The sequence below is a fragment of the Echinococcus granulosus genome (assembly GCF_000524195.1).
Source record: "Echinococcus granulosus chromosome Unknown EG_S00067, whole genome shotgun sequence".
NCBI classification, from domain to species: Eukaryota; Metazoa; Platyhelminthes; class Cestoda; order Cyclophyllidea; family Taeniidae; genus Echinococcus; species Echinococcus granulosus.
The window spans coordinates 117,768-130,757 of NW_020170447.1; the positions used below are offsets into that span (position 1 = coordinate 117,768).

Sequence of the window (12,990 nt, forward strand, 5' to 3'; positions counted from 1 at the left end):
TAAACGTTCTTTTTAAATTCAAAAATAATCAATCAGGGAAACATTAATACCAATTATGACAACTGCGTTATTCTAGCACTTATTTTAAAGCCAGAGGAATGAATGGTTTTGAATCAGTTTCTAATTGGAGTAGTTAAATATGAGCAGTCAGCACTGAAGGCAAATTCAACATTCCTTAGTACAAGTAGGCAGATCAATGTTGTTGTTGTTATTGTTGTAGCTGAAAGCCGTTTTCCTTACCCCATACTTTGTGTCGAGTGGAGAGAAGTTTGTAAATGTTCGTGTGATACTTATTAAAAAGTATAAAAAGTAGCTTCCTAAATGCACCAACATGTTGTGTGGCCCTTCTTTTTCTTTTAGTAATAACTGAAATACAGCTAGAGATCGAAAGAGATTTGATAGTACCACATGATTTTAAGCATCCCTTTCGGACACAATGGTGCTTGTTGACTTAACTTAAGGTGCACAAATTATATTGACTTGCATGTGTTTGACACGATGTTATCTTTATCCATGTAGGGGGAGTAGACAAACGAGGTGTACTTACTCCTAACTACTAAAATTCATGACTTCACATCAAGGACCCAAGCTTAAGCGTTTACAATAACACGGAAAACATACCACCTGGGTGCCGGGGCTTCCAATTTAAAGAAGCGAAACCCTCACAGACCAGTGCTGGTGATGACAAGTATGCGATACAATTGACGTAAACAATAAGGGCTGCGCCGTGCGACCCAGACCCTTGTGGCTGCCTCCCAAGGTCACGTCTTGTTTTCGTCGAAGTTGTCAAAAAAAATGCTGCGGTACTTTTTCTCCCTGACGAAGTCTGGAGACAGGCCTTACAGATCACACGCCGCCATGTGCACGGCGCAAGTCACCTCCTACACCGAATAGGCTTTTCCTTTGTTCTCTTCCTCCTGGTGGTCCTGCCAACCTTGGGTCTCACTCTGTACATTGATGCATGCAGCGAAGAGCCATTTAAGAGTGCACCTCCTAGCCAATAAAATCGTGTCATTCGCCTTAGGCGAGGAGAAATCGATAATTCAATAACGATCGATAATGCGTTAGCGCGCATGAGTCATCCATGCAGGGCGCAAGCGTCTTTTAAGGCCAAAACTGTGCTACACTGCAGTAAAATTTATTCTTTTACTCAAAATTTAGTATAAAATGCTTAAATAGATACTTCTAATGGTGCTTCCATGCGCAGTTCTACGTCCCTTCAGAATCCTTATTACGCGCCTACTTGGCTGGCCACCTGTGCAGCCGCATTTCTTAAGCTTTGTTGTGTCCCCGCGGATCTAATTTGTTTTTTATTTCTTGGAGAAGGGATATTTCAATTAAATTTTCTGCTCCAAATAGGACTTAATCTGGCGAGGATTCGCTATCTTGCCGTATCTGGAGTGCTTTGATGCCTTCAAGAGAAGGGGTAAAAAGTAAACGGTTTTTGATGCGAAGCCTCCCTTTTTGTTCTTGCAGTCCAACTACCTAAATAATCAAACTCTGTCAAAAAGTATTTGTTCACCAGGTTTTCTAAAATGTCTAAATTCAAATCGGCTCTTGAGGTGAACAGTTGGAAAAGAGGCAAAGATGGTCTTAAGTGACGGTAGGGAATGGACACCGTGGAGATGGCTACCTGAGGCATACTGCTGTCTCTTTTGCTAAAAATATCTCACAGATCCTAAATGACAACATAAATGCACCTTTAATAAAAAGTCCTCCATTAAGTAATTGGGCCAGATAGTTTTAGGGGAAGAGCACAAGAGTTCTGGTGATAGTACATTTAGAGTATTTCTTCACTTTCAAGCTCTCAATCCCTCCATCTTCGTGCCTTATTGAACAGTGAAGAATAAACCGTACTTCGAAAACCATTACTTAAAGCCAGTCAAACGGGACTTATGACATAGACGTGCCTTTTTATTTCCTGAATCCCCCTTCCCCCTCTATCAAACAAGTCAAAATTCTACTTGTTGAGTGAATGGAAGGATAACTAAATCACAGTCTTAAAAAGAAATGGGCAAAATATGGCGCTATTTAGCCGACAAGCTTACGGTAATGTGGCGATCAAATACTACCAGGAACGATTGGACTTAGGTCATAATTATCCCCAAAAATGTGATAACAAAGGTGTCTTGAGGAAACAAAGGCAGTCAGGCTTCCTAATAAGGGTATTTCTTTAGGTCTTGAGATGGAAGCCATCCAGCTTTAACATCCATAAAAATTAGGTGGTGGAGAGGGGGAGGCTATTGTTAAGGTACTACGTGGTGGTGATGACGAGAAAATGTATGGCACCGGCTAGCATTAAGTCAAGAACACAGGCTGGAGACGAAGAGGGAAAAAGTGGCATAAAAACCTTCCTAGCCTTGAGATTTTAGTGTGTGCGTGTGTGTGGAACGTTAAACAAAGAATGGCGTTTTGTGTACGCACACCCACACGCATGTGGGAGTCCTTCTGGCTTTTGTTGGCGCCATTTGGCAAATTTCGCTTCAAATCCTATTTCTCAAGGTTAGGGCTTGGGGAACTCTCAGAGAGGTGGACACCCAAAAAACAGACAACAAACATGAATTTAGTGAGGAGATGTGACTCAGGAACTAGCTGCTAGACTACAGGTCCTCTATGTATAGGTGTTTCAGATGCTATCAGTTGTTCTTACCACCCATTTCTATGAGCCACTTCCTCCCTTTAAAAAATATGGCTTCAAGATCATATCAAGGAAGGCCACTGACACTACCTGTCAATCGTCACACGTGATTTTAAGGGAATGGCATGGTTCGTTTCTTAAGGTCACTATTCAAAATACATTCAGAGGTGAAGACATAGTTAAAACTTCTGGCTAAGTGGAGTGCAACAATTATACAATGCGGTAGGAATTTTTCCCATTTTTTAATCCTCATCGTCTTGTAAATTGAGATTTCCTCTCAGCCAATAAGAAAGACAATTCCCTGACGAGAAATGGAGAGCGCCTACTTAAATCAAGTCCTGAATTATCTATGAAAGGTGATAATGGCAGCATTAAAGATAGCCAGCTCTTGGGAGAGGAGTTAAATTTGGTAGACCCTAAAATAGCTCCAACCCTTCTTTGTGTGGGCGGATATGAGTTTAGGTAAAAAGTCCTCTTCCCCTAGTCATTGTGTGCCAAACTTGGCAAACGTGGATTCGAAAGCTGTGACTTGATTTTCTACCTGCTACAAGATCAAGGCTCTCAACTAGTTAAAAAATCCCATCCTCATCATCTATGGGTTTACTAATCAAGTATTTACTCGGTAAACAAAGGTGGTGAAGGTGGGGAATCTTGACACAAGGTAGATGAGTCTTCCTTCGCAACAGTTGAGTTTTGTGTCAACTGCTGTGGACTTTTAATCTTCTGAGACTGTTTTCAAATAAAAAAGTCAGACAAGTTTATCTAAGGCCACTTTTTGGAGCTAACACGACAGCACCGACATTCTGTTCTGATGTTGAGAGAATATAGAAAAATGTGCAAATATTTTTATAAAAATATGGGATAAACATCGAGGAAATACTGTAACTTTGCCGCCAACCGATGGGAAAATTCCTAGGTTAATCGACCCTTTAGTCCTATTTTTCTATTGGTTATTGATTTTAAAGTAATAAATACGGTGGGCCAATCAGAAAATTGCCTTCGTTCAAACAGTAAATCCTAAGTAAAATGCAGTCGAAAAAAAGCCTCGCTACCCCTCAATTTTTACGTTACAGATTCCATTTATATTTTTCTTTACAAATAAACCTAAATTAACTCTTGCATTCACGGAGATGTTTTTGTGCTCGTGGGAATTTTTTCTGCCTGCAAATTCATTATTCATTCATTCGTACGAATAATCCCTTCTTTTTCCAGACAGAAAAAAACAAATCAATTTTTTTTGCCGAGGATCATTTTGAAACTCACTTCAAGTAGTACATTTTCCTTTGGGCATCATCAAGAGATGAGCCGCCACCTCGACTTGGTCAAAATTACCGATCTGCTTAGCTCCAAATAAAAACGGCTAAACAATGCATCCTTGGCTTGTATTTCTTCTTGGGGAAGTACAGCCCTCCTAATTACCGATTTGGATTAAAGAAGATGATGTTAAAGCTCACTTGGAGGATATAAAGTTGTTGGCGCTAATATTTTCCTACCGGTAATCGAGAATGACAAAATTGAGTAGTTTAGACAACTAAAATCCCAGTAATTCATCCGGTGACAGGAGCGATTGGCCAGCCACTTGAAAATGGGGCCTCAACACAGCCATCAATAAAAGTGGTGAAAAGATTTAGGGGTTATAAATTTAGTGGGATTTCCATTAAAATCGGCCCTTTTTACTACATTTTGGCATGAAAAAAAATTTCGCACAATGATTAAAAGGTAACGAGGGGAGAGGGGGAGAGAGGAGCAGTTAAGCCCGCGACTGCGCTACAACCGATGACGTGTCCTGTCAGCGCTTTGAGGTATGTCGCGTCTGAAAGACGCAATAAAACTTCTCATCCTCTCTGTCCCTCCAAAGCCCACCAATGCAGGCAGGGTTGTCATCGTGGTTGTCGAAATAAAAGGCATGCATGGATCGCTGCCAAACCAATCACTGAGGTTCTGGCAATCAGTAGCGGTGTTACCGAGTCCTTCCAATCAGGCGAACGCACTGTTCGTAATTTCTCCTTTTTGGCCCCCCAACAATGCCACATGACCTTGACGGAATACGCGGATTTTTTTCTTACAACGTAAACCCAAGAGCATTCTAATCTACGGCGAAGGAGGTGTTGTATTAAGTCGGAAGCGGATTAAATAACTGAAGGAATAAAAAAGCACGGTTGGGGGAAGGGTAAATTAAAGTTAACAATAAAAAAGAGAAAAAAAGGAAAGAATGGTTCAGCCTTTCCTGTATTAAAGTTGCTCCCCCATGACCAGTCATTACAGTTGACGGAAAAATTTAAAATAGGGAAAATGAGGGGGAAAGGAAATAACTTATGTCCATCTAATTCCAAACTGGTCAGTACTTAGACATTGGGATTTCAAATCTTTCATCTGGAATAGGGGATCCTTTGTGTCTGTTACAGAAAGGATGGAGAGGTTCATTCCTCTAGGATACCCTAGAAAGGATTCCACCTCGATCGAGCAAGGTCACTTGAGGTGCAAAGTTTCCTAAAACCAGGACGTCCTGTTTTTTTCAAACCTGTTGATTTGCTGCACTTCTATTTACTGTGAGGTGGCCAACGAACCAGCCAGAAGGGGAGGGGGTAGCCCGCGCTTCTGCCTTCGATGTTGATGCTGTTGTTGACGCAGAGTAGAGATTCCCACCAGGGTAAACACCATCGTCAGACGGATGTGATTCACCGGTCCCTGTTTTCGCTGCCTGTCAAGTCCTCCTCTTTCACCTCCATCTCAAACTCTCAAACCTCCAGCTTCTACATTAAATTTCCTCTTCTCGAGTCATCGTTTTCTTCACAGGTCGTATTGATTGTGTACGGGGAAAAATCGATATCAATAAGCCAGCTGCTCGTGGTGTCTTAGTCGGACCAATAGCAGAAACGCAGTTGCTTAAGCACTTTAAGTGCACATTGTTGTACTTTTGTATCCTATGCTTTCACCTTTTCACGAGGAGGGAAAAAGTTTGTACGCAATTAAAGTTGCAAAATCTGTGTGAAAGCGTGGATGAGGCAGTGAATGGAGATTGGGTAGCACCGTCAGAGGTCCCTTTTTGAATCTTCCATGATGCTCTAATAACTTTAATTTTTTGACAATTTGTGGCATATTTCGGTTAGAAAGCTTATGGGAACCACTTCGATTAAAAGTGAGGATGAATTTTATCTAATAGATTTTCTAGGAAATGTAGTGACCAGTAGCATTCTTGATATATAGCACGTGACTGTGAAATATCAATCAAATCCACGTGATTTCATTTAATCATTTGTCAAATTATTTGAGGTGTCGCCTTTTTGAAATCATCGAGGGTCACTGGTGACGTGCTATAAAGTTGCGCATAATCCACTCTAGAGCTTGCACCATAGCAGAACACTAGCTGAAGTAGAGGTACGGCCAAAATTGAGAAGGGCAGACAGCTTGAAAGAAAGCCTTCTATTCTAATGTGACGATAGGAAGAGGAGCTGCCACAGGATCAGATAAAACATACTACAACGGAAATTCAGCGGTTCCAATAACCGCATTGTTTTAGCCCACAACCGGCATTCAAGTCTACGTAGTCTGCAGTGTCTCACTAGTTAGGATGCGAAGCTCTCCACCCTCGAGGTGGCCTAATAGCCCCTGTAATTACTATTCCCTCCCATGACCACATTCACATGATTGTATATTTACTATTGCGATTTAGCAAGTAGTAAGCTGTACTTAATGAGGTGTATTTCATATGAGGATCAAAAGACAACTTTCGCAGCTCCTCTTTGGCCAGCTTGCAGCCATTCTAACGGTATTCTTCGTGAAGAAAGTATCAGTGTAATAACTGCCAGTGCTAATAAAGCAAGAAGTTGTTTCAATTGCTAAAAAGATGGACAGTTGGATGGATGGGTGGATGGATAGAGGGATGCGAAATGGGTGGGCGGATATTTGCCCCATCGACAGAATGCATGTGGACATGCAAGCTCTTGTGTAAGCACAAGTGGCGCAGTCTACAAGCGACGGAGATGGTGGAACGTAAATTTCCTGAAATATTCCGCATTTCACGAAACCTTTAAGAATTTTTCCCATTTATAATCCCCTACCAAAAGAGGTAGGGTTGAAGCGAAACACCCTGCTCCCCACTTCGTCAGACGTTTCTGCGTAGTTTGACAGCCACGCTTTATCCACTTTCTTCTATCTTTCCTTTCTTCCCTACCCACCTTCCCTAGTGAGAGGCCGCTTTAAGATTTAGCGGGATTTTATAGTGCTCCTCTCATTGTCAGTCCTGCAAAAGCTGGATTAACCTATAATGCCAATATATGAATTTAAGAGGTGAATCTCCTGACCTTCGAATGTCTGAACATCGTAGGCTCCAGCATCCGGATAGTAAGGCCTTCAATGAATATGCTGACGCTTTCTTCCACAAAGTGAAACGTATCTTCAAGGCATTGGTTAACCTAATCTGTGTCCACATTGTGGCTTCTTTGGACACAGTACCTCCCATAATCTCGTAGATGAGGCTTAACGACATTGATAAACCAACTTCAACTTCTCTAGATGATTTTTAAGGGAGATTGCGCTTAAACAAACCGTTTAATAGTTTCATAGGAGGAATCATTGCTACTGCAGATAGTCCCAAATCTCCAGCCAAGAAGGTGGGATTCTGGAAGCATCGGATGATTTAAAAGAGGATGCCACTCGGGAACACGCTTCATTCCAAGAGTCGAAATGGAAGATTTCAGGTTCGGGTAAAGAGCATCAAGAGACAGGTAGTAATCTGCAATTCGTCAGAACAGCCCTCAACACTTAATCATCATCCCGCCAAAGGAGGCAAGAATCGGTAACTAGGTACACGCACTCCTCTATGGAAATTGTGGCATTTTGTGTGTTGGGCAAAGGGGATGATTTTTAGTCATCCTCATCACGGTCTTGGCGGCTGTTTCTCGCCTTTCCTCGCCTTTCTTCGCCTTGCCTCGCCTCGCCCCCCGTCTCTTCTCCGCTCCATCACCGCAATGGACACATGGAGGGCTATTGAATCCGCAGGGGGAAATGGTCCTGACCTAGAAAACGGTTATATCACTGTTAGGGGGCTTCATTTCCATCCACTAAGGTCTAGATTAACCACCCTCTGATATCTAAAGCATTCAGCAAGATTTTGGGTCCTAATTAACCCGAATCTGCCAGTTCTACCTCAAATGGACTGGAATCAGAGGCGCTTCAGACGAGCCTTTTACGTCAGGGTTTATCCAGGAAAAGGGACTAGACGACGTGAAGCCTAAAGTAACTGAGGTAGAAAGGTGTCAGGTTTTGGGCGTGGATAGTTCCTCTCTCTCGTTGACAGTCGCTAAGCTTTAAGCTGAGAACAAAAACACACAGTTTTAGCAGATCCAGTAAGCGATCCCCCTATTCATAGTCTAGTTAAAAAAATGACAAAATTAGCCTTTTCTCTGGCATTCCACTTGCATTCAGTATCTACTTTCGAACTGATTCCAGCAGCTCATTCCAACCAATGGGCTTCAAGCGTCTACCGAATAGGTCTATTTAATGCGAAATAACTCCACATTTCTTATAACCGTCATAATTAGAAAGGCCTTTGGTTTCCAGAATTCAGAACCTTCATTGGCAACCGTCATTGAGATAAGATGGACAGTTCGGTTTTATTAAGGGGGAAAGAACAGCCGCAGTTTCATCGTCTAGCTAGCCTTTTTGAAGTGCCATGATCGTGGTGCCAACCCAATGTTACTTGGCCTGATTATTCTCATGAGAAACCGTGAGAACTTGGTGGGTGGACGGCTGGGTAGGTGCATAATCAGAACTTTGTGATTTACTTGCTATCCATCAAAAGTTGATATACCGCGTCCTCATTCGTAATTGTGAGGCATACAACAGGAAGTCAAGGTAGGTTCCTCCTTGTGGAACCTTCTCTGATGCTAAAATAGGGTAGCTTTTTAGGATAGAATTTCATTGAGGTGAAGAGAAAAGCGCTTCGACTGTAATCGCGCCAGCTTGAGAGCACTTTTAGTCTCACAAGAACTACAAACATCTCTGCGTAGAGTCTCCTACGAGAGCCTTTAACCAGAGGAGAGAGAGAGACAGATAAAGTCCGGAGGCTCGTGGTGTAGCCAGAACTGCCGCAGTCACTCACTGTGGCGGAGATTCTACTTTTTTAATCATGCTTGGTTATGATTTACAATGAGAGAGACAGCCAGACGGGCAGACAGTGAAGGTGAAAAAAATGTGTAGGAGGTGGAGAGGAAGGGCACGAAAATTGAAACCCGTCGTCGAATAGCTTGTTTATGCAAACAAATAAAAATACACTCTCGCACCCACACATGCACACATACACCGCAGCGAAGATGGAGGATTGCACGAGTAATCACGACCGGCTAAGTCTGCACGCTCCACATCCTGGTACATCATACCACATCACACCTCACGCCACCATCGCACTACACCGAGGTGGACGCTAAGCTCTCGTCTCTAATTAGATGCGCTTTTGATGCCTTGTGGAACGCGGCTGTGCGATTGGATGGATGGATATGGGGATGGGTAAATAGAGTTCGAAAGAATTGCCCCTGGATAGATGTGGAATAGACTGAATTTGAGTGATCGTATCGATGGACAGATGAGTGGATCGAAGGCGGCTGGATTTAGAAGTGGACGAAACTAGAACACCAGGACAGACTGGAAAAGCCACTTCAGTTCAGAGCCTCATGTCCAGGAAAGAGTATTCGGTTAGCTTAGTTCTAGATTGCCAAACCCCCTCTATTTGGTCCACATATTAGCGAAGATTTTTGGAAGCAACTTCGATAGCAAACACTGAATCTAAAGTTCCATCGTATTGGTTGGCCGATTTCCCAAGCAAAATACTATGACCTTTTGCTCTAAAACCATTTCCGACCTAGAGTCTGCAGATTGCGGTATCAAAGGCTCCTTTACTTGAGGGTATTTGTGTAGCCGATATAAGCACCTCGAAACCGCACGCTGAGGCAGAAGAAACGCTTTGCGACATTTCCCGCCCATCTCTACACCAATACACACAACTCGCAGCTAGAAGGTACACGCCTCCAAACACGGACAGACAAAGCCAGTCAGCTATTACCATGCCCCCACTCTACAATCGCCTTCCACCACCAGTCAGGAGAGAAAATGTGGCTGATAACACAATAGCAAACATTTATTGGTTTCATAATGCAAAAAGAAAGTAAGTAAAAACAGTCTGGGTATGCTAAAGTCAGTCAGAGCGTGAAAGTGGACCTACACAATCGACGTACCAAGGGGATGTTCACTCGATGTCGGCTCATTACTTTTTACACTTTCAACAGAGATCATTAACACTTTATTTTATTACTTTCGCTTTTTGAAGACAATCGCCTCCGGACTGAGGTAGTACTAGGGAGGAGAGCGGAGGAAGCAGGAGGCGGAGGGATGAAGAGAGGACATGGGATGTAAATACTAATAATAGCTCCATTACATTTACAAAAACTAAAATTTACGCGGTTTAGAGCTACGAGATTGTGCGTGAGCATCCTTGTCCTCCCCGCCATCACTGGCACTGCTGCCATTACTGCTGCCGCTTGAGGTCGTCGGTATAGCTTGGCACTTGCTACAACTATCTCTCTTCCTGATGCTTTCATAGGCCCAAAGAGTCGGCGTCCAGGCCGTCTTGAGATTGCGTTTAAGGCACGAATAAGTGGAAAGCACATCCGGTTCTGGAACATCGTCATCATCACTTTTATCAGCAGCAGCAGCACCAGTATTGGGGACCGTCAGGGAGCTGTCCATCGGCGCTCCTCGTCTCAGCAAGGGGTATGCGGAAGCCGGTGATACAAATTGTTGACTGGCTTGCGCGAGAGTGGCCAGGTTTTGAAATGCTGGAGCCTGATCATCCTCCCCCTCCATTGAGTTTGAACGGGTGAAATACCCTGAGCTGTTGTGGGACTCGTTGGAGTTGGGTCGTGATGACTCCTCCTGAAATTCGAAGTCGTGCAAGATGTCCCAGCTAAACTGTTGCTGCTGCTGTTGACGAAAAAACGGATGTCCATCCGGTTGTGGATGTCGTGCGTCATAGCGATGGAGACGACCGGGAGCGGTGGGGTTGATATAGATTGAGTTTCTACGAAATACAGAATTAATGCTGCTATCCACATTATTAGCGGGTGGAGAAGGTCCCCGTCTTCTAAGATAGCCACTGTGGACGTGGCCGTTATAGGTTGAGCTAACGGATTCCGGGGATTGAATTGGCAGGAGATCGGGTGAAACTTCACAGTTTTCCTGAGTTTGGATTGTAATCCGTTCTCCTTCTCCTGCATCATTCCCCACCTTCTCTGGTCCGGACTTTTGTTCCGGGATCTCCTCCTCTTCCATCCTCTTCTTCAACTCCGACTGACTCAACGGGATGTTGCCCTGTGCAATGCACAAGTTCGCAAGATCGCAAAGTCCCGAACGAACAGTAATGGAAGAAGCCAGAGGCGATGGCATATACTTGGCCGACTCATCCAGGGCGTACTGAGAGGGTTCGCACTCGAGCCTAGAAATTGTGTTTCGGAAAAGCCGCATCCATGGATGGAGAAGGATTTCCATTAGCGTGGGACGCTCACGTGGATCCAGACGGCAACAACAACTACAAGAAGGTATGGACAAGGGTAAACGAGCCCGCTCAGGAGGACAGTGGAAAGAGAATTTGGACTGAGAGGAGGCCTACTGTATAAGGTCCATAGCCTCGTGGCTGACGAGGGTTCGACGGAATTGTACTGCACCAGAGAGGATTTCATGGTCACTCATGAAGGGAATATCCCCGTTAATCATGTCAAAAAGAAGAATTCCCACCGTCCAAATTTCAGCAGATTTTCCGCGATATCCATTAGTTTTTATCCACTCCGGCGGAGAATAAACTCGTGTACCTGTTGTAGAAACGAAGCGTTGAAATAGCTTAAATTACGCAAAACAGGAAGCCAGACAGACAGGCTAAGTAATTACCATCGAAATCATTGTAGATCCCATCGTGCAAGAAGGCGCCCGATCCGAAGTCAATGAGTTGGATTTCATGATTATCCGAGTCGATGAGAAGGTTTTCATCCTTCAGGTCGCGGTGTAGAACTCCAGCTTCGTGGCATTTCAGCAGTATGCCAATAAGTTGATACATTATGAAGGCGGACTCGCATTCGCTTAAATAGCCTCGCTTGCAAATGTAGTCGAATAGGTCTTGAACAGCGGGTGTATTGCCGGCCATCACAATGTGCCACGTTCCGTGGAGGTCGTAGACCTCTAACATTCTGGAAATCCCATCGATATGTGAAAGCTTTTTCAACAGAACCACCTCCATTGGAAGCATATCGTCATCCAACTAAGGGAGGGGCAAAAAAGGGGCTCAGTTTCTACTCTTGTGGTAGCCAACAAAGCACAAGAGTAGAATGTATGTGACTTACTCGACACCAGCATGGCACACGATCAGAATCCACCTGCTTTATAACAACCTTTGCACCGTTTCCATTATGTCTGGCTTGAAAAACCTTCCCAAAACCACCCTTTCCCACCTGGGTGCACAGGGAGTAGGTTTGATCAAAGACATCTGGATCCCTTATCACATTGAGCTCTACGATTGATAAAATAACACACAAGATACACATGAACGGGGAAGTGAAAACGTAAAAAATGTATAAGCACAAAAAAAGCATTACTTACTGATATCCAATTCTGCCGATGTCCTTTCTACATAGCGCATATGCGGATTCAATTTGCGAGGCTCGGGGAACCACTTGTTCACGTCTCTTGAATGGTCGACTGCCATGTCGGAAACAGCCTCAACGACGTCAAACAAAAAAAAGGCGAGGGAAAAGACAGCTGTGATTAACGAGTACCTCCTCTCTCTACCGTAGGACGCGTATGTGTGGTGGAGTGTGTAAAGCACTGCTGGCACACTGTGCCTCCAACCAACCAATTGTAGGAAAGCCTTGTAAATGCGAATTTCTACTCGTCGGTTATATACCATTCACCTTTTATGCTGAGCCAATAGCTAGTTGGGTCAAACGCCATTGGTGGGTGCCACACATACCTCCGCACCATCACGCGAATTGCGCTTCTAGAGCGGCTGTCCACTAAGCGAATTCCTTTTTTTTCTGAGTTTTTCTTTTTTATTTGAAACACTCGATTCTGAGAAGTAATAATAACGCTGATATAAATGGCAATTTTCTTCCCACTACAACCAACATTTTTTGTGTTTGCACGCACACTCATCAATCTGCGTAGTTGGAGCGGTGGTTGGGTAACGTATCGGCTAGACTGGATCACTTTTGTACACCATACGAGCGCACACCTCCACAGGCTAAGAGAGCCAAAAGGGGCAGGAGTGCTGCACACATTTGTGCACTTTTGGAGTTCATGGATTGTAGACA

At 43.8% G+C, this 12,990-nt stretch overlaps 1 protein-coding gene across 1 annotated transcript; it reads right to left on the bottom strand. All coding sequences in view use genetic code 11, as the record gives it.

The window, feature by feature from the left end:
• Window positions 1–10,081: 10,081 nt before the first annotated feature.
• On the bottom strand, window positions 10,082–12,386 carry EGR_06980 (Proto-oncogene serine/threonine-protein kinase pim-1; the record flags this gene model as incomplete). The annotated part of the gene is made up of 5 exons (XM_024496229.1): window positions 10,082–11,219; window positions 11,301–11,499; window positions 11,576–11,942; window positions 12,025–12,191; window positions 12,281–12,386. 5 exons carry the CDS (start codon window positions 12,384–12,386, stop codon window positions 10,082–10,084), a joined length of 1,977 nt encoding a protein of 658 aa, XP_024349346.1.
• Window positions 12,387–12,990: the final 604 nt, after the last annotated feature.